At 41.0% G+C, this 18,041-nt stretch overlaps 3 protein-coding genes across 3 annotated transcripts; all 3 read left to right on the forward strand.

Annotated features, from left to right (window-relative positions):
* Positions 1-689: 689 nt before the first annotated feature.
* LOC146388121 (perforin-1-like) lies at positions 690-5,927 on the forward strand. Its single transcript, XM_084925228.1, has 5 exons — positions 690-734; positions 1,008-1,590; positions 1,686-1,824; positions 1,923-2,137; positions 2,355-5,927. The coding sequence occupies exons 2-5, from the start codon at positions 1,058-1,060 to the stop codon at positions 3,235-3,237; spliced, it is 1,770 nt and encodes a 589-aa protein (XP_084781354.1). The 5' UTR covers positions 690-734; positions 1,008-1,057; the 3' UTR covers positions 3,238-5,927.
* Positions 5,928-6,966: 1,039 nt separating this feature from the next.
* On the forward strand, positions 6,967-9,746 carry LOC146388122 (perforin-1-like). The gene is made up of 4 exons (XM_084924765.1): positions 6,967-7,526; positions 7,622-7,760; positions 7,859-8,073; positions 8,291-9,746. The coding sequence occupies exons 1-4, from the start codon at positions 6,994-6,996 to the stop codon at positions 9,171-9,173; spliced, it is 1,770 nt and encodes a 589-aa protein (XP_084780891.1). The 5' UTR covers positions 6,967-6,993; the 3' UTR covers positions 9,174-9,746.
* Positions 9,747-14,269: 4,523 nt separating this feature from the next.
* LOC146388123 (perforin-1-like) lies at positions 14,270-17,720 on the forward strand. The gene is made up of 5 exons (XM_084925230.1): positions 14,270-14,339; positions 14,637-15,219; positions 15,315-15,453; positions 15,552-15,763; positions 15,981-17,720. The coding sequence occupies exons 1-5, from the start codon at positions 14,330-14,332 to the stop codon at positions 16,861-16,863; spliced, it is 1,827 nt and encodes a 608-aa protein (XP_084781356.1). The 5' UTR covers positions 14,270-14,329; the 3' UTR covers positions 16,864-17,720.
* Positions 17,721-18,041: the final 321 nt, after the last annotated feature.

Below are 18,041 nucleotides of genomic sequence, written 5' to 3' on the forward strand. Positions count from 1 at the left end.
ATGTTTTGGTTTGGATTTTTTTGAAGTATATGTGAGGCATGGTGATGTTGTGGTTCACACCATCACATAATGATTCTGGTTTCAAATCCACTGACTTAGATTGGGGACTTTCTCTGAAGAGTTTTAATGTTTTCCCCATCTATACGGGTACTCTGGGGTCTTCCTACAGTTCACAGACACGCATGCTTTCGAAGTTCCTGAGAAGCACTGAAAGGCGGCAGGTGACATCCTGTAAACGCTTCACGAAGACAACTGTAGAAGATCTGGACAATTCACACCGTCCTTTTCCTCTCACTCAGTCATTCTTTGGTCTGGACAGCCTATATGTCGCAAATGATGTGGTGCAGGTTTCACAATGACTAATTTCTGAAAAAAAGAAAATGAGAAAGGAGCTTGACTTTTAAAAAAAATAATTTATCTTTTACCCGATCACACTTTTGATTGACCATGTTATTGTAGGTTTTTTGTAACCTCATGTCTAGTTTGTTCTCAGTTACTGTCAAGCTGATTTTAGTTTGATAAACAAAGAAGAAAAAGACATGCTAAAATACTTTCCATGATCACATGAGAAAAATAACAGGTTCGCTTAGTGTCATTCAGACCGCCTGCATACTTGCTTTTCACACCTCTGCTACCCCACTGTGTTCATCCTTTGTTCTTTGCATATAAAAGATTATATCGTGACACTGCTGCTCAGTCTGATGCGTATGTGCAGCGAGAACACACAACAGAAAGTGAGTAGTCTTACCTGTAGAGTTGCTTGATCCATTTTGGGGGGCTTTTTTGAAAATTTTTCAAAGTGCTAAGGAAAAAAATCTAATTCTGGGGCTTATTTTACTAAATAAGATGGCAAAAATCTTAAAATTAATAGACATCTTTCGGGTTTAGACAAATCAAAACCGTGATTGAGTTTAACCACAAATGATATGTGGTCTTTCAGAACTTACTATATACTACAGAACTGCTTCACGTGTCTGTTTATTTACCTGAAATTGTTTCTTTTTCAGCTTTCAATGACACAGGCTCATTAAATAAATATTTCCAGCTCAGTAGCAACATGTTTCACGTGAATATCTGGATCTGTGCTGGCCTCCTGCTGTCCCTCCCTCACTGCACGTATCAGTCGTGCACAGAAGGGACACCGAAACAGTGTATAGATGCAGAATTTGCTCCGGGAGCCAATTTGGCCGGGGAGGGCTTTGATATCACCAAAATGGAACGTAAAGGAGCCTTTGTGCTCGACATGAATCAGTGGAAACGTAAAGATAAAACATGCATGCTGTGTACCAACCCTTTCCTGGAGAACAAAAAGCAAAAGCTACCCCTGACAGTGGTGGACTGGAGGGCAAAGCAGTCCTGCAGCGCCAAAGTTTCCACCAAACTTCACAAATCCAGCGAGTCTCTTCTCGGTTCCAGTGTCTCCTCTGTTGAAAACAACTGGAAGGTGAATCTAGATCTTCAAGCGGGGAGTAAAAGTGCGTCACTGATGCTGGGTGGTACCAATTCTCATCTCTCGAGTTACTCCATGGAAAAAACCAAGAATGACAAGTACAGCTTCGCAAGCCACAGCATGTCCTGCGAGTACTACAGGTAAGAATATAAGTGCTCTGATGCGCTGTCTCTTTGTCATCAAGATAAAAATGCTGAAATGCAATTCTGATGTTTAATTGTTGTTCTGAAATCAGCTACAGAGTGTCCAGTGCTCCAAAGCTGCACAGAGAATTTCGCAAAGCTCTGACAAAACTTCCCAAAACCTACAGTGCAGAAACCAAACAACGGTTTTACAAACTCATTGATGACTTTGGGACCCACTACATCACCAAGGTGAACCAGAATAACAACAGTGCACCTGAAACACAGCAAAATTTTGTCAGTCATTTCTGAGTAACACATGCAAATTGTGTTGGAATATTTGACTCCAGGTGAAACTGGGGGGAAGTATCGAGTCTGTCACCAGCATCAGACAGTGCCAGGCCAGCCTTCAAGGGCTCAGTGCCGAGGAGGTGCAGATGTGCCTCGAAGTTGAAGCGTCTGCAAGTATTAAAGATAAAAAAATAAGTACTGAAGCAAAACACTGCAAAAAGGATATACAGCAGACAGATAGTAAGTCTGCCTTCTCCAGCCTCTTTAATGACAGGTATGTAAAAGTTTTCTCAAATATTTCTGATTTGTTATCTCTTCTAACCCCAGCGAGGTGTCAGACTTGCTCTTCCATATCTAAACCATAATAATTAACAGCTATATAATGCCTTGTATCTGGTGGCTTCAGAGTTAAACTCTTTAAAGACTGACTCCTCCAGTGCTGTTATGATTTCTTTCTGTCGCAGCTGTTCAAGCAACTCTGTCCTCCACAGGTTCACAGAAATAAAAGGTGGTCATACCACAGAGCCAGACCTTCTCTTCTCTGCGGACAAAAATCCAGAAGCCTACAAGGGATGGCTGAGCACATTACCACAAAACCCAGATATCGTGTCATATTCCCTGGACTCTCTGCATGAGTTAGTACCTAGCACGAGCAAAGTCAGAAAAAACCTGCGCTCTGCCATTAGCCATTACATCCTGGAGAAAGGCCTGTGGAGAAACTGCACTGATCGCTGTAAGGCTGGAATTAGAACCGACTCGAGGGATCCCTGCGTCTGCCAGTGCCACAATGACCCTGCCGTGAACCAAGACTGCTGCCCTGTTCGTAAGGGAATGGCGCGGGTCATCATAACAATACAGCGGGCCTCTGGTCTGTGGGGCGACCACACCACTGGTACAGATGGATACGTGAAGGTGATTTTCAACAAATTAGAAGTCCGGCGTTCTCCTGTCATTTATAACAACAACAACCCACACTGGGGCATGGTCGTCGACCTGGGCTCAGAGGATATTTCATCAGCTAAACTGAGATTTGAAGTTTGGGATGAGGACAACAAGTGGGATGATGACCTATTAGGAGCATGTGAGCCACTTCTGACTGCTGGAGTTAAAGTGGATCTCTGTAATCTGAACCACGGCCAACTGTTCTACAAACTGGATGTGCAGTGCGCTCCAAGTCTGAGCGGAAAGTCGTGCACGGACTATAAACCTTCACCTATGAATTCAAGTCTGAAGAAATTCTATGTGTCCCGTCATGCTCGTCCTATTCCAGAGGCCATCCTGTCAGAGATGGGTGTGTTTGTGGACAAATCAAGTTCATGGAAAAATCAGAGTGTTGCTGCCGAGAGTCCCAAATATGATGTAATATTAGTGTGATGCGGTGAAGAAAATTGGCTTCGCTAAGACGATAAGTTATCAACAGCTTTATTTTAGTCCTGATGTTTTTGAAATTTCTTGTAATGACTCTGAAAGGTAGCAGCTGAAAGTAGAAGAAGTTAAACTTACGTGTCAAAAAAGCCTATTGGCATAATGCAGACATGTAGGCACTCTGCGCAAGGTCCTACTACCTCTTTAGCTTTATGACGAGATGCTTCCTTCTTAAAGATTTGCGCAACAGTGTGGCATACAGCAGTTTATTCAGTGAAGTGTGAACAAACATGACTCCTGCACTATGAGCCACATGCAGTTCTGATGGCTCAGACTGATGTCATTACTTCACTCTAGGTGGCTTTTAACCCACTTGCATCTGGCTTTAACGCCTGGCTAGGGAGGCTATGTCTGGGTAGCATCTTGCACCAAGGCTAAGGGTGTGTACATATAACTGCGGTTACAAACTTACATATGGTTCACATGTCCTATTATGTATAAATACATATGTATATATATTTTTCATAAATAAATATGGAAAATGTAGTGAAAATTTTGCACTTTGCTTGCTTGGGGTTGGACCCCTTTTTCCCTTCAGAACTGTGTTGATAACAAAGATTCAACAAGGTATTGGACACATTCCTTAGAGTTTTGGTCTATACTGATGAAATACTATGACACAATTTTGGTGCCGTCCCACTCAAAGTCAACTGCCGTTACATAATTATATATGGCTCCCATATCCCATAATGTATAAATATGTAAAAAAAAAAAAAAAAAAAAATTCATACACACATATGGAAAATTTGTAGCCTGAGTATAGATTTAAAAATGACAATTTGTTATTGTATGCCACTAGTAACAAGTGTATTAAATACATAGAAGAAACCTGTTATCCTTCAGTAATAATATTACAATAATAAGTTATATATCCCAGTATTTTAGAGAAATCCAGAACAAACTTTGTGCAAACAATGTAAATAGTTATTGATGTGTGAAACATTATTCTCTTTGATGAATGATTTCTGATTGATAGTTGTGCGTGTCTGCAGGTTGCATGTTTTCTTTCCCTCTCCCTTTGCTCGCCATTTCCCCAGGTACACAGACTGCAGGCTGGTGTCAATTTGGGGATCTCCAGTTAATTAGGGGAAAGAGGCTTTGAATGGACAAACCTGGAGTCCACACCATGATAAGGAAACTCACCTGTGGCTGGAGGCGTGTCTCTATTCCTTGTTTGGAATTGTTTGGCACATGTGTAGAGCTTCTCTGGTGCATTTCTTTTGTTAGAAGGTTGTGGTGGGAGTAAAGAGGAGTAGGTAAGTCTGTGGACCCCATACACTTACTTAGTAGAATCTTTACTGTTAGAAACATTAGGTAAGTTGGTTGGTGCCACCCATGTAATTTTTGAGCTTGTTTTGAGTTGAGGATTAGGACTTTTTTCCCTCCTTGTTTTTCGAGGGTAAGAGCTCGGCTAAGTTTTGGTTTTGTCTTTTTTGGTGTTTTTTCTGGCGCAACCTAACTGTCCCTTTCTCCCCCACATTTTTTGGGTCATTGTTTTTTGTGTGAAAGCTGCCATTAAACTTGTCTCAACATATAACACGTGTACTGGGTTTCTGGAGTTGCTGTATTACCCCCTCCTGCCCTCGAGGAGGCGTAACAATAGGTAAACCCACTGATTCTATATGCTTAAGTGCTTTCTGTCTAACATTCACACAAGTTCATGCTTTGATGCATGCATCCAGGAGTAACTTGAGGCTAGTATCTTGTCCAAGGATATTTGGCATGAAGACTGGAGCTACCAAATGACCTGCTCCATCCCCTCAATTGCAGCCACGCCAGGTGTGAATAAGAGCATAAATGGTTTCCCCTCTGTTTTGTAGCACTGCAACAAACTGGTAACCTCTCCGGGCTGTACACTGGCCTTTGCCACATGACAGTTGGGATAGGCATGAGCCTATAATATGGAATAAAAATTAAAAAAAACAAAACAAAAAAACCCCACAGCTAAATAGTATAAATCACCTAAGAAATGTAAAAGTGGTTTCACAGATCAGCAGGTGTACTTGCATACAGTGTATTATAAACTGTTTCAAGTGTTGCACTCCTGAGTTGTCAGACAACTTTATATGAGGGCTGAACTGTCATCATCAGGCCAACTATGCTATTATTACTGCACAAAGATAAAGGACCAACTTGGAGTTCTGAGGAGTACTTGAAGGGAGTAGGTGATGTCCTGTAAACCTCTCATTAATGAGAACTGTGGAAGAGCTGAACAATTTACACCACCCCTTACCTCTGCAGCCATCCTGTGACATGTAGCAACTACAATCCCACCTCTGTGCAGGCCACATGCGATGCAAATCATGTGGTCCAGGTTTCACTATGACTCATTTCTGAAGAAATGCAATGGAAAGAACAACGTGACTAATTTTTTTTTTAAATTTCCTTATGTTTCCCTCAGTTCCACTTCTGTCTGAATATCTGTTTAACACTTGACCTTTACACTGATTTTATTCTGTTTTCTATTACCTTGTGTCAAATGTATTCACAGTTAATGTCAAGCAGATATTAGTTTGATAAAAATTTTGTATGTGGGAAACCAGTTGCAAGAAATGAAGCATCATTTCCTCTCACCTGTGGCCAGTGTCCACAAACACACAAGACAAATAGCAGGTTTATTTCGTGGTAATAAACTGTTAAACCAGACCCCTAGTTTTTTTTCCCAACAGTATGACCTCATCATTTATCTTCAATCTTTCTTGTTGGTCTTTAAAACGGTATACGAATACTGATGCTCACAGTCTGATGCACTTGTGAAACAAGAGCACAAAAGAAAAGATGAGTAGTCTCAACTTTAGAGTATGCATTTAGGCTACTGACCAAATTAGTGAGCCTGAAAATCTGTGGTTACTGAAACTCTGCAGGGACACTTTTCGTGCTCTTTAAATTTATCCAACTTTGTTTTAAAAAAGAAGTAACAATGTTTTTTTTAAGGTACAAATCTGATGTTAAAAATCTGATTATAATTTGAAATCAAAATATTTTAACTTCTGGTTCTTTTCTACTTCATTAAAATACCTTCAGTAGATTCTGAAATAATATCTTCATAACCTCAGTACAGATTTTTTTTTTTTTTTAAAGATTATATTTGTATAAATCTTTTGGGGTTTTTTTTTATCTATATTCAGGTAAAAAAATTTATTATTTATACAAAACAAACCAAATCTACTGATTATATTGCACTCATTCTCATTCAGCTTAACTGCCTCCCATTCTTTAATGTAGAACCAAGACTGCTGCTCAATACAAGATTTCGCTACTCACCTTCAAAGCTCTCAGTGAATAGGCATCCCCATATCATCTGGATCTCCTTCTCCCATACGTCACTTTGTGCTTTTCGCTGAGCTTCAGCTGCTCTAATGAGTCCTCGCTTGAAACATGGCACCATTGGATCTCGGACCTTTAGCTCTGTTGTGCTTCGTCTTTGTACTCATGATCACCTTGTAGGGGATATGAATACAGACGCCCAGAAGTTGAAATTTTCAATTATATTAAAAATAAAAATGAATATTGAAGCATTTAATTTGACAGGTGAAAACCATCATTGACATTAAGCACAAGTATGTTGTTTAAAGAAGTTAGAAATAACAGAACGTAGTATATACTGCAGAACTGCTTCACTTCTCTGTTTTTCACCTTAAATTGTTTCCTTTTCAGCTTTCAATAACACAGGCTTTAAATAAATATTTCCAGCTCAGTAGCAACATGTTTCACGTGAATATCTGGATCTGTGCTGGCCTCCTGCTGTCCCTCCCTCACTGCACGTATCAGTCGTGCACAGAAGGGACACCGAAACAGTGTATAGATGCAGAATTTACTCCGGGCATCAATTTGGCCGGGGAGGGCTTTGATATCACCAAAATGGAACGTAAAGGAGCCTTTGTGCTCGACATGAACAAGTGGAAACGTAAAGATAAAACATGCATGCTGTGTACCAACCCTTTCCTGGAGAATAAAAAGCAAAAGCTACCCCTGACAGTGGTGGACTGGAGGGCAAAGCAGTCCTGCAGCGCCAAAGTTTCCACCAAACTTCACAAATCCAGCGAGTCTCTTCTCGGTTCCAGCGTCTCCTCTGTTGAAAACAACAGGAAGGTGAATCTAGATCTTCAAGCGGGGAGTAAAAGTGCGTCACTGATGCTGGGTGGTACCAATTCTCATCTCTCGAGTTACTCCATGAAGAAAACCAAGAATGACAAGTACAGCTTCGCAAGCCACAGCATGTCCTGCGAGTACTACAGGTAAGAATATAAGTGCTCTGATGCGCTGTCTCTTTGTCATCAAGATAAAAATGCTGAAATGCAATTCTGATGTTTAATTGTTGTTCTGAAATCAGCTACAGAGTGTCCAGTGCTCCAAAGCTGCACAGAGAATTTCGCAAAGCTCTGACAAAACTTCCCAAAACCTACAGCGCAGAAACCAAACAACGGTTTTACAAACTCATTGATGACTTTGGGACCCACTACATCACCAAGGTGAACCAGAATAACAACAGTGCACCTGAAACACAGCAAAATTTTGTCAATCATTTCTGAGTAACACATGCAAATTGTGTTGGAATATTTGACTCCAGGTGAAACTGGGGGGAAGTATCGAGTCTGTCACCAGCATCAGACAGTGCCAGGCCAGCCTTCAAGGGCTCAGTGCCGAGGAGGTGCAGATGTGCCTCGAAGTTGAAGCGTCTGCAAGTATTAAAGATAAAAAAATAAGTACTGAAGCAAAACACTGCAAAAAGGATATACAGCAGACAGACAGTAAGTCTGCCTTCTCCAGCCTCTTTAATGACAGGTATGTAAAAGTTTTCTCAAATATTTCTGATTTGTTATCTCTTCTAACCCCAGCGAGGTGTCAGACTTGCTCTTCCATATCTAAACCATAATAATTAACAGCTATATAATGCCTTGTTTCTGGTGGCTTCAGAGTTAAACTCTTTAAAGACTGACTCCTCCAGTGCTGTTATGATTTCTTTCTGTCGCAGCTGTTCAAGCAACTCTGTCCTTCACAGGTTCACAGAAATAAAAGGTGGTCATACCACAGAGCCAGACCTTCTCTTCTCTGCGGACAAAAATCCAGAAGCCTACAAGGGATGGCTGAGCACATTACCACAAAACCCAGATATCGTGTCATATTCCCTGGACTCTCTGCATGAGTTAGTACCTAGCACGAACAAAGTCAGAAAAAACCTGCGCTCTGCCATTAGCCATTACATCCTGGAGAAAGGCCTGTGGAGAAACTGCACTGATCGCTGTAAGGCTGGAATTAGAACTGACTCGAGGGATCCCTGCGTCTGCCAGTGCCACAGTGACCCTGCCAAGAACCAAGACTGCTGCCCTGTTCGTAAGGGAATGGCGCGGGTCATCATAACAATACAGCGGGCTTCTGGTCTGTGGGGCGACCACACCACTGGTACAGATGGATACGTGAAGGTGATTTTCAACAAATTAGAAGTCCGGCGTTCTCCTGTCATTTATAACAACAACAACCCACACTGGGGCATGGTCGTCGACCTGGGCTCAGAGGATATTTCATCAGCTAAACTGAGATTTGAAGTTTGGGATGAGGACAACAAGTGGGATGATGACCTATTAGGAGCATGTGAGCCACTTCTGACTGCTGGAGTTAAAGTGGATCTCTGTAATCTGAACCACGGCCAACTGTTCTACAAAGTGGATGTGCAGTGCGCTCCAAGTCTGAGCGGAAAGTCGTGCACGGACTATAAACCTTCACCTATGAATTCAAGTCTGAAGAAGTTCTATGTGTCCCGTCATGCTCGTCCTATTCCAGAGGCCATCCTGTCAGAGATGGGTGTGTTTGTGGACAAATCAAGTTCATGGAAAAATCAGAGTGTTGCTGCCGAGAGTCCCAAGTATGATGTAATAATAGTGTGATGCAGTGAAGAAAATTGGCTTCGCTAAGTAGTTAAGTGTTAGGATACCTGGGTCGTTGACCCAGTGTTTTCAGTTAATACAGTTTTGAGTCTTGTTTATTCATTATAGTTGCCTTGTATCTTATGTTTTTTAGTTTAGTTTGCTTACTCTCTTGAATTTATTCAGTATTCTTAGTTTAGGTTGTCTTGGTACGTATATGGTCCCGTTGATGACTTTGTCTTGTCTCTGTGTCCTTCCCTCAGCTTTGCCCCCATTAATTCAGGCTTGTCTTCATGTTTGCCAGGTTCTCTACTTTCCCACTCGTGTTTCTATGTGTGTGTCTCTCTGTCCCTTGCTCCCTCCGGTTCTGTCAGTCTGCGTCTCAGTGTGCGTGATTCTTGTTTTACTTTGATAGTCTCCTGTCTGGTGTGCATCATGTTCAGTTTAGCGGCCCCCTGTGTCGTCTGCTAGATTGTTGCCAGCCGTGTTCCCCAGGTGTTTCTTCTTTGCCCTTATTCCCTCATGTATTTAGGGTCTGTCCCACCTCCCAATATCCCTTACTCTCAGCTGTGTGTTCTGCCTGGTTGTCTAGTTTCCAATACCTTCCAGTTTAGTTTTGTATTTCTATAGTACAGCAATAAAACTGCTTTTTGTCATTTTGGGTCCTCCAATCCTGCCCACTTCACACAACACTTGACAAAAAGGTATCTTCAAATTTTTATTTTAGTCTTGATGTTAATTGAAACAGTTTGTAATGACTAAATCGAGCAGCCGAAAGAAGAAAAAGTTAAATGGGCCTAATGCAGCATGTAGGCTGGGAATGATGCCATTGCTTCACTCTAGGTGGCTTTCAACCCACTTGCATCTGGCTTTAACGCCTGACGAGGCGACCTAACCCTGTGTAGCATCTTTCACCGAGGTTAAGGGTGTGTACATATTCATAAATAGCTGTTGTGGTAAGCACCATGACTCAGAGTGGTGCCATCTCATTCAAAATGAACTGCGGTTACATACTTACATATGTTTCACATGTCCTGTTATGTATAAATACATATGTACATATATTTTTTTTTCATACATACATATGGAAAATGTAATGGAACATTTGCACTTTGCTTGCTTGGGGTTGGACCCCTTTTTTCCTTCAGAGCTGCGTTGATAACAAAGATTCAATAAGGTATGGGACGCATGGGACGATTTGGTCTATACTGATGAAATACTATGACACAATTTTTGCAAATTTGTCAACGAGCAGATTAATGATGCAAATTTCCCATTCCACCACATTCCAAAGGTCTTCTTTTGGATTGAAATATGCTGACTATCGATGCCATTTCAGTTCAATGAACTCATTGTCATTGACCTGTTTGAGATGAGTGCCTGGAGTGTGCCAAGAAAATATCCTGATATTACACCATCAGCAGGAGGTTAGCCTGTATGAATTGTAGCCTCAGATTCCTTTTCTTAATTGGCAGATGATCTTCAAAGATCAGAGATTATCTTCTACATACCTTCATTGCAACAAGTCAGTGTTTAAGTTACTTTTACCTTTCTATCTGTTGAAAGCTCTCTTTTGACTTGTGGCATCACCAAGGATTTCAAGGATATTTAAGCACCAACAACCATGCCATCTCCAATGTCACTTCAGTCACCCTTCTGCCCCATTATGATGCTCAGTTTGCTGATACATAATTCTAGAATAATATAAAATAATGTACATAATTATCATCAATAGGTTATACAACCTTGTATTTTGGAATGTAGAACAAACTTTGTGAAAAAAAATGAAAATAGGTATTACTGTGTCAGTAGGAAAGATAACTTTACTTTCTCGAGAACTGTGGAACAACACTTTATGCAACATGCCTCATTCACCCATTCATACAAGCACTTTTTTCCTATATGCTTAAGTGCTTTTGATCTAACAATAACACGCATTCATAGTCCGATGGAATTATCGGACGGTAATCTGGGGTTAATGTCTTGCCCAAGGATATTTGACATGCAGACTGGAGCAGCCAGGGACCAGCCTTCTGATAGTTAGGCCTGCTGTTGACTTACTCTACCCCCTGAGTACAGCCACCGAAGGTGTGAATAGTTTTCTATCTGCAGCAAACTGACAACCTCTCCAGGCCGTATCCTGCCTTTTGACAGCTGGGATAGCCTCCAGCCTACTGTCATCATTGGGCCAACTTTGCTATTATTACTGCACAAAATTAAAGGATATACTTTGAGTTCTCAGGAGCAGGTGATGTCCTGTAAAGCCCTCATGATCGAGAACCGTGGAAGATCTGAACAATTTACACCACCCCTTACCTCTCAACCCACTCTACTGTGACCACCTTGTGGCATGTAGCAACTACAACCCCACCTCTGTGCAGGCCACATGCGATGTTAATCATGTGGTCCAGGTTTCACAATGACTCTTTTCTGACGAAATGCAGAATTGAGAGAAACAATATGACTTATTAATTACAATTCTTTATGTTTCACCCAGTTCCGCTTCTGTCTGAACATCTGTTTAACACTTGACCTTCGCACTGATTTTATTCTGTTTTCTATTACCTTGCATCCAACTTATTCTCAGTTAATATCAATCAGATACTGGTTTGATAAACATTTTGTACATGGGAAAACAGTTGCAAGAAATAAAGCATAATATTTTCACACCTGTGCCCGTTGTTCACAAGCACATGAGACAAATAGCAGGTTTAGTTTGTGGTCACAAACTGTTAAACCAGCCCCCTACTTCTTTTTCCACAACACGACCCCATTAGTTATGTTCAATCATTCTTGTTTGTCTTTAAAACACAGTACACTGATACTGATGCTCACAGTCTGATGCAGGTGTGAAGCAAGAGTACACAAGAGAAGGTGAGTAGTTTCGACTTTAGAGTATGCATTTAGGCTACTGACCAAATTAGTGAGCCTGAAAATCTGGGGCTACTGAAGCTCTGCAGAAGCACTTTTCATGCTCCTTAATTCAGCTGACTTTATTTGAAAAGCAAAGATAGACGGAACAACAGACTTGAACAAATCTGATCTTAAAATATTTTTGGTTTCAAATTATAATCAGATTTTTAACTTTTGGTTCTTTTCTGCTTCATTGAACTACCTTCAGTAGAATAAAAAATAATATATTCTTAACCTGAATACAGATTTAAAAATTATTTTTTATATTTGTGAGATCCCACTAGTAAGAAATATTTTAAAATATATATCTTTCTGATTTTTCTCTTTCTGATTGTGGGATATGCAAATAAGTTGTCGTAAATAAAGACTGTAATAATGAAAAAGTAAATTCCTCTTATTCTTACTGACATGGTATTAATAGTATTATGATTTATTTTAATCATAATAAATCTAGGTATGAGGAAACAAATTCCGTTATAGGGAAAAAACATTCGACATATCATCGGAAGACTGAAGCTGGTTTCTTAGTGTAAAATTCCTGGTCTAGAGTTGAGAATAGTAATTATTTATTCGTTCTTAAGAATATATGTGAAGCATGGTGTTATATTGGTTAGCACCACTGCAACAAGACTCTGGGTTCGAATCCATTGACTGGATGGGGGCTTTCTGTGTTTTCCCCACCTGTGCGGGTGCTCTGGCATCCTCCCACAGTCCGAACCCATGCATGTATTAGGTCAACTGGTCGTTCAAATTTGGCCGTGGGTACGAATGTGAGTATGAATGGTTTTCTGTCCATGCGTTAGCCCTTCAACAAACTGGCAACCTGTCCAGGGTGCTGACTGGATGCCCTTCCAACTGCCTTGATCAAAGACTATCTTCCTACACTGTAACCGATCATAACTACAAAAATTGAACCTCACCAACTATCGGCCCATTTCCAACCTCCCATTTATCTTTAACATTCATACAGTAGCATCAGTAGTAAACCTTTATGAGTCATTTCAGTCTGGTTTTCATTCTCGACACAGTACTGAACCAGCTCCTGTTAAAATCACCAGTGACCTCCAGCTCACATTCAATGCTGGCTTTCTCACCATCTTCATCGTTCTTGACTTCAGTGCTGGTTTTGACAAGCAGCACTGAAGCTCTTTTGTTAGAACATCTGAAAATAAGTACACAGCACTTAAAGTGGTTTACATCCTACCTGTCTGACAGAAAACTGACAGAAAAATGTATACCAAAAGGATGTCTTCCATCCTTTTGGTATACATTTTTATGCAGACGACACACAAATGTACTATTCTACTAAACCCAGAACTTCCCCCTCCCGTCCTCACCTCCTTCCTACAGGCCATCATCAGTTGGGTCACAGTCAATCAGCTAAAATTCCACTGGCAATAAAAGTGAAGTTCTATGGATGGATATCAGGTACAAAATTCACATAGTGTCAGAAGTCTTTGAGTCATTTTGGAGAATACTCTCTATCAGTGAGATCTCTCCATCTTTGTAACTTTTCAGGACTTCATATCTTTTCCTTTCTAGTTCATGCTTTGATCACCTGTTCTTTGGAATACTGGAATGCCATTCTCTCTGGCCTCCCAAAATAACGCCATAGTTTTCTCCACATGGTACAGAACTCTGCAGCAAGCGTCATCACTCAAACCAAGACTACAGACAATATTACTCCCATTCTCATCCAGCTTCCACTCAACGTGGCACCAAGACTGTTGCCCAGTGTGACTTGAAACCTCTCACTGACTTGGCACCCCTATGTCTTTTAAACCTCCTTCAACCCTGCACCCCTTCCTCTGCATTTCGCTCAGGTTCATCTGCTTTCCTGACGCCTCACTTCAAACTTGACACTGTCAGTGCCCGAGCCTTAAGCTGTGCTGCACCTCGTCTTTGGAACTCATTATAATTACACCTTCATCAGCTAGACTCTTTAACTCAGTTCATATCACAGCCCAAAAACCATCTGTCTCCATTCTGAGGAGCTGGTGTTAGTTTTAAAGCTGTTAACTATTAAAAGAGTTGCAACACATACAATGTTTTCTTCTCACCTTTGATCGGTGTCCACAACCACATGAGAAAAATAACAGGTTCATTTTGTGGCAACTGTTAGACCAGCCTAAACCCCCTACTTGTATTTGTTTTTTCTCACAAAGTAACACCATCAGTTATGTTCAGCCTTTTTTCTTTGTCTTTATAAGGTGACATTCTGGCACTGATGCTCTCAGTCTGATGCTGGCGTGCAGCAAAAACACATGAGACAAGGTGAGTAGCCTCAACTGAAGAGTTAACTGTTTTGAGAAGACATCATCTTATGTGGGCTATAAATGAAGTTAATTAAAATGTAATATTGTGCTAAATAAGATAGCAGAACGTATTCAAAATAAAAAGAAGTAAATATTCAAGTGTTTAATTTCAAAGCTGAAAACCATGATGGACTTCTGAAAACAAGTATGATGTTTTAAGATGTTAGAAATGGCCTTCAGATCTTGTTTTCTACCATTGTTTAAAACCGTTTCACTTGTCTGTTTTTTTTTACCTTGATTCTTTTTTCTTTTTCAGCTTTCAATGACACAGGCTCATTAAATAAATATTTCCAGCTCAGTAACAACATGTTTCACGTAAACATCTGGATCTGTGCTGGCCTCCTGCTGTCCCTCCCTCACTGCACGTATCAGTCGTGCACAGAAGGGACACCAAAACAGTGCACTGATGCAGAATTTGCTCCGGGAGCCAATTTGGCCGGGGAGGGCTTTGATATCACCAAAATGGAACGTAAAGGAACCTTTGTGCTCGACATGAACAAGTGGAAACGCAAAGATAAAACATGCATGCTGTGTACCAACCCTTTCCTGGAGAACAAAAAGCAAAAGCTACCCCTGACAGTGGTGGACTGGAGGGCAAAGCAGTCCTGCAGCGCCAAAGTTTCCACCAAACTTCACAAATCCAGTGAGTCTCTTCTCAGTTCCAGCGTCTCCTCTGTTGAAAACGACTGGAAGGCAAATCTAGATCTTCAAGCGGGGAGTAAAAGTGCGTCACTGATGCTGGCTGGTACCAATTCTCATCTCTCGAGTTACTCCATGGAAAAAACCAAGAATGACAAGTACAGCTTCGCAAGCCACAGCATGTCCTGCGAGTACTACAGGTAAGAATATAAGTGCTCTGATGCGCTGTCTCTTTGTCATCAAGATAAAAATGCTGAAATGCAATTCTGATGTTTAATTGTTGTTCTGAAATCAGCTACAGAGTGTCCAGTGCTCCAAAGCTGCACAGAGAATTTCGCAAAGCTCTGACAAAACTTCCCAAAACCTACAGCGCAGAAACCAAACAACGGTTTTACAAACTCATTGATGACTTTGGGACCCACTACATCACCAAGGTGAACCAGAATAACAACAGTGCACCTGAAACACAGCAAAATTTTGTCAATCATTTCTGAGTAACACATGCAAATTGTGTTGGAATATTTGACTCCAGGTGAAACTGGGGGGAAGTATCGAGTCTGTCACCAGCATCAGACAGTGCCAGGCCAGCCTTCAAGGGCTCAGTGCCGAGGAGGTGCAGATGTGCCTCGAAGTTGAAGCGTCTGCAAGTATTAAAGCTACAATAAGCACTCAAACAAAACACTGCAAAAAGGATATACAGCAGACAGACAGTAAGTCTGCCTTCTCCAGCCTCTTTAATGACAGGTATGTAAAAGTTTTCTCAGATATTTCTGATTTGTTATCTCTTCTAACCCCAGCGAGGTGTCAGACTTGCTCTTCCATATCTAAACCATAATAATTAACAGCTATATTATGCCTTGTTTCTGGTGGCTTCAGAGTTAAACTCTTTAAAGACTGACTCCTCCAGTGCTGTTATGATTTCTTTCTGTCGCAGCTGTTCAAGCAACTCTGTCCTCCACAGGTTCACAGAAATAAAAGGTGGTCATACCACAGAGCCAGACCTTCTCTTCTCTGCGGACAAAAATCCAGAAGCCTACAAGGGATGGCTGAGCACATTACCACAAAACCCAGATATCGTGTCATATTCCCTGGACTCTCTGCATGAGTTAGTACCTAGCACGAACAAAGTCAGAAAAAACCTGCGCTCTGCCATTAGCCATTACATCCTGGAGAAAGGCCTGTGGAGAAACTGCACTGATCCCTGTAAGGCTGGAATTAAAACCAACTCACAGGATCCCTGCGTCTGCCAGTGCCACAATGACCCTGCCGTGAACCAAGATTGCTGCCCAGCTCGTAAGGGAATGGCGCGGGTCATCATAACAATACAGCGGGCCTCTGGTCTGTGGGGCGACCACACCACTGGTACAGATGGATACGTGAAGGTGATTTTCAACAAATTAGAAGTCCGGCGTTCTCCTGTCATTTATAACAACAACAACCCACACTGGGGCATGGTCGTCGACCTGGGCTCAGAGGATATTTCATCAGCTAAACTGAGATTTGAAGTTTGGGATGAGGACAACAAGTGGGATGATGACCTATTAGGAGCATGTGAGCCACTTCTGACTGCTGGAGTTAAAGTGGATCTCTGTAATCTGAACCACGGCCAACTTTTCTACAAACTGGATGTGCAGTGCGCTCCAAGTCTGAGCGGAAAGTCGTGCACGGACTATAAACCTTCACCTATGAATTCAAGTCTGAAGAAGTTCTATGTGTCCCGTCATGCTCGTCCTATTCCAGAGGCCATCCTGTCAGAGATGGGTGTGTTTGTGAACCAATCAAGTTCATGGAAAAATCAGAGCATTACTACCGAGAGTCCCAAGTATGATGTAATAATAGTGTGATGTGATGAAGACTATAAGGTATCAGCAAATTTCTATTTATGTTAGTTTAAACCACATGTCACAATATTGATGATAACAATAATTAAAAAACTATAGATTCTTGGCCCTGGATGAGACTGTATTGAAGCTTTAGAAAGAAAGAAAAATTAATCATGAACAATGTATCCCATATTAAATATCTACTGATAATCCATCCATTCATCCATGGCTGCTGGAGCCTATCCCAGCTGGTTTAGAGTAAGATGCATGTTACACCCTGGACAGGTCGCCAGTCTGTCACAGAGCCATTTGCATTCACATTCATGCCTATGTGCAATTTAGAATCACCAATTAGCACACCCCCACCAACTGATCTATGAAACTATCAACTGATGATAAAAGAAAACAAATACATCTGTGAAGAAAGAACTGGCTGAACAAAAAATCAGAAAACATCTTTTTTATCTTTAGTTTTCAGTGAATATGTGTGTGACAACATCTTTAGCAGTTCAAAGTAAAGGTTATACTTCTGCCCACTGGTAATAAAGCATGAGCTATCTCATTATGATCACTGCAGCTGATCATATTAAAGCTGAAATCCAAGCTTAATTAAAAATCATATATATGCATTATTTTAGCAAGTGTTCATTTTTATTTCTTATGTAGAGGCACTTATAACACGTGCTAGCCTGTTTTATTCATTTTAGTTGCTTTGTCGGCCATTTATATAGCGTGACTCCCATTCCTTAAGGTAGTGAGAGAATGAAAAGGATTCACATTTAGATATTTTTCATGCAGTGCTGTTGAATTTCATAGGTTTCCTTTGTTTAATAGTTGTTCTTTTTTATATTTGTGCAACTTAGATTTACTTTTTTTAATTACTGCAAAATAAAATGTCTTTTCAAAATACTCTTATGCTGTATGAGGCCTCATTTTCTCTTTCTACAGATTATGTGTGTTTCTTTGTCAGTATTTGCTGCTTAAACTGTTTCCTATAATAAGCGTTTGTGAGACCACGCCACTTGTGCAAAGTAAAGAAACCTTGGTTCTCAGGAACCCACCACTCCCTCCCACCACTTCAGAGAAATGATAGGTTTGTGGTCTCTGGTTCCTCACTGACTGGAAAGCCAGTCGAGCTTTTAAGTTGTCACTACTTGTGCAAGTGTGTCTGTAGACCATCGTCTCCTCCCCCTTGTACT

Source organism: Perissodus microlepis, chromosome 4, assembly GCF_051167445.1.
Source record: "Perissodus microlepis isolate ML-2025 ecotype Zambia chromosome 4, ASM5116744v1, whole genome shotgun sequence".
Lineage (NCBI taxonomy): Eukaryota > Metazoa > Chordata > Actinopteri > Cichliformes > Cichlidae > Perissodus > Perissodus microlepis.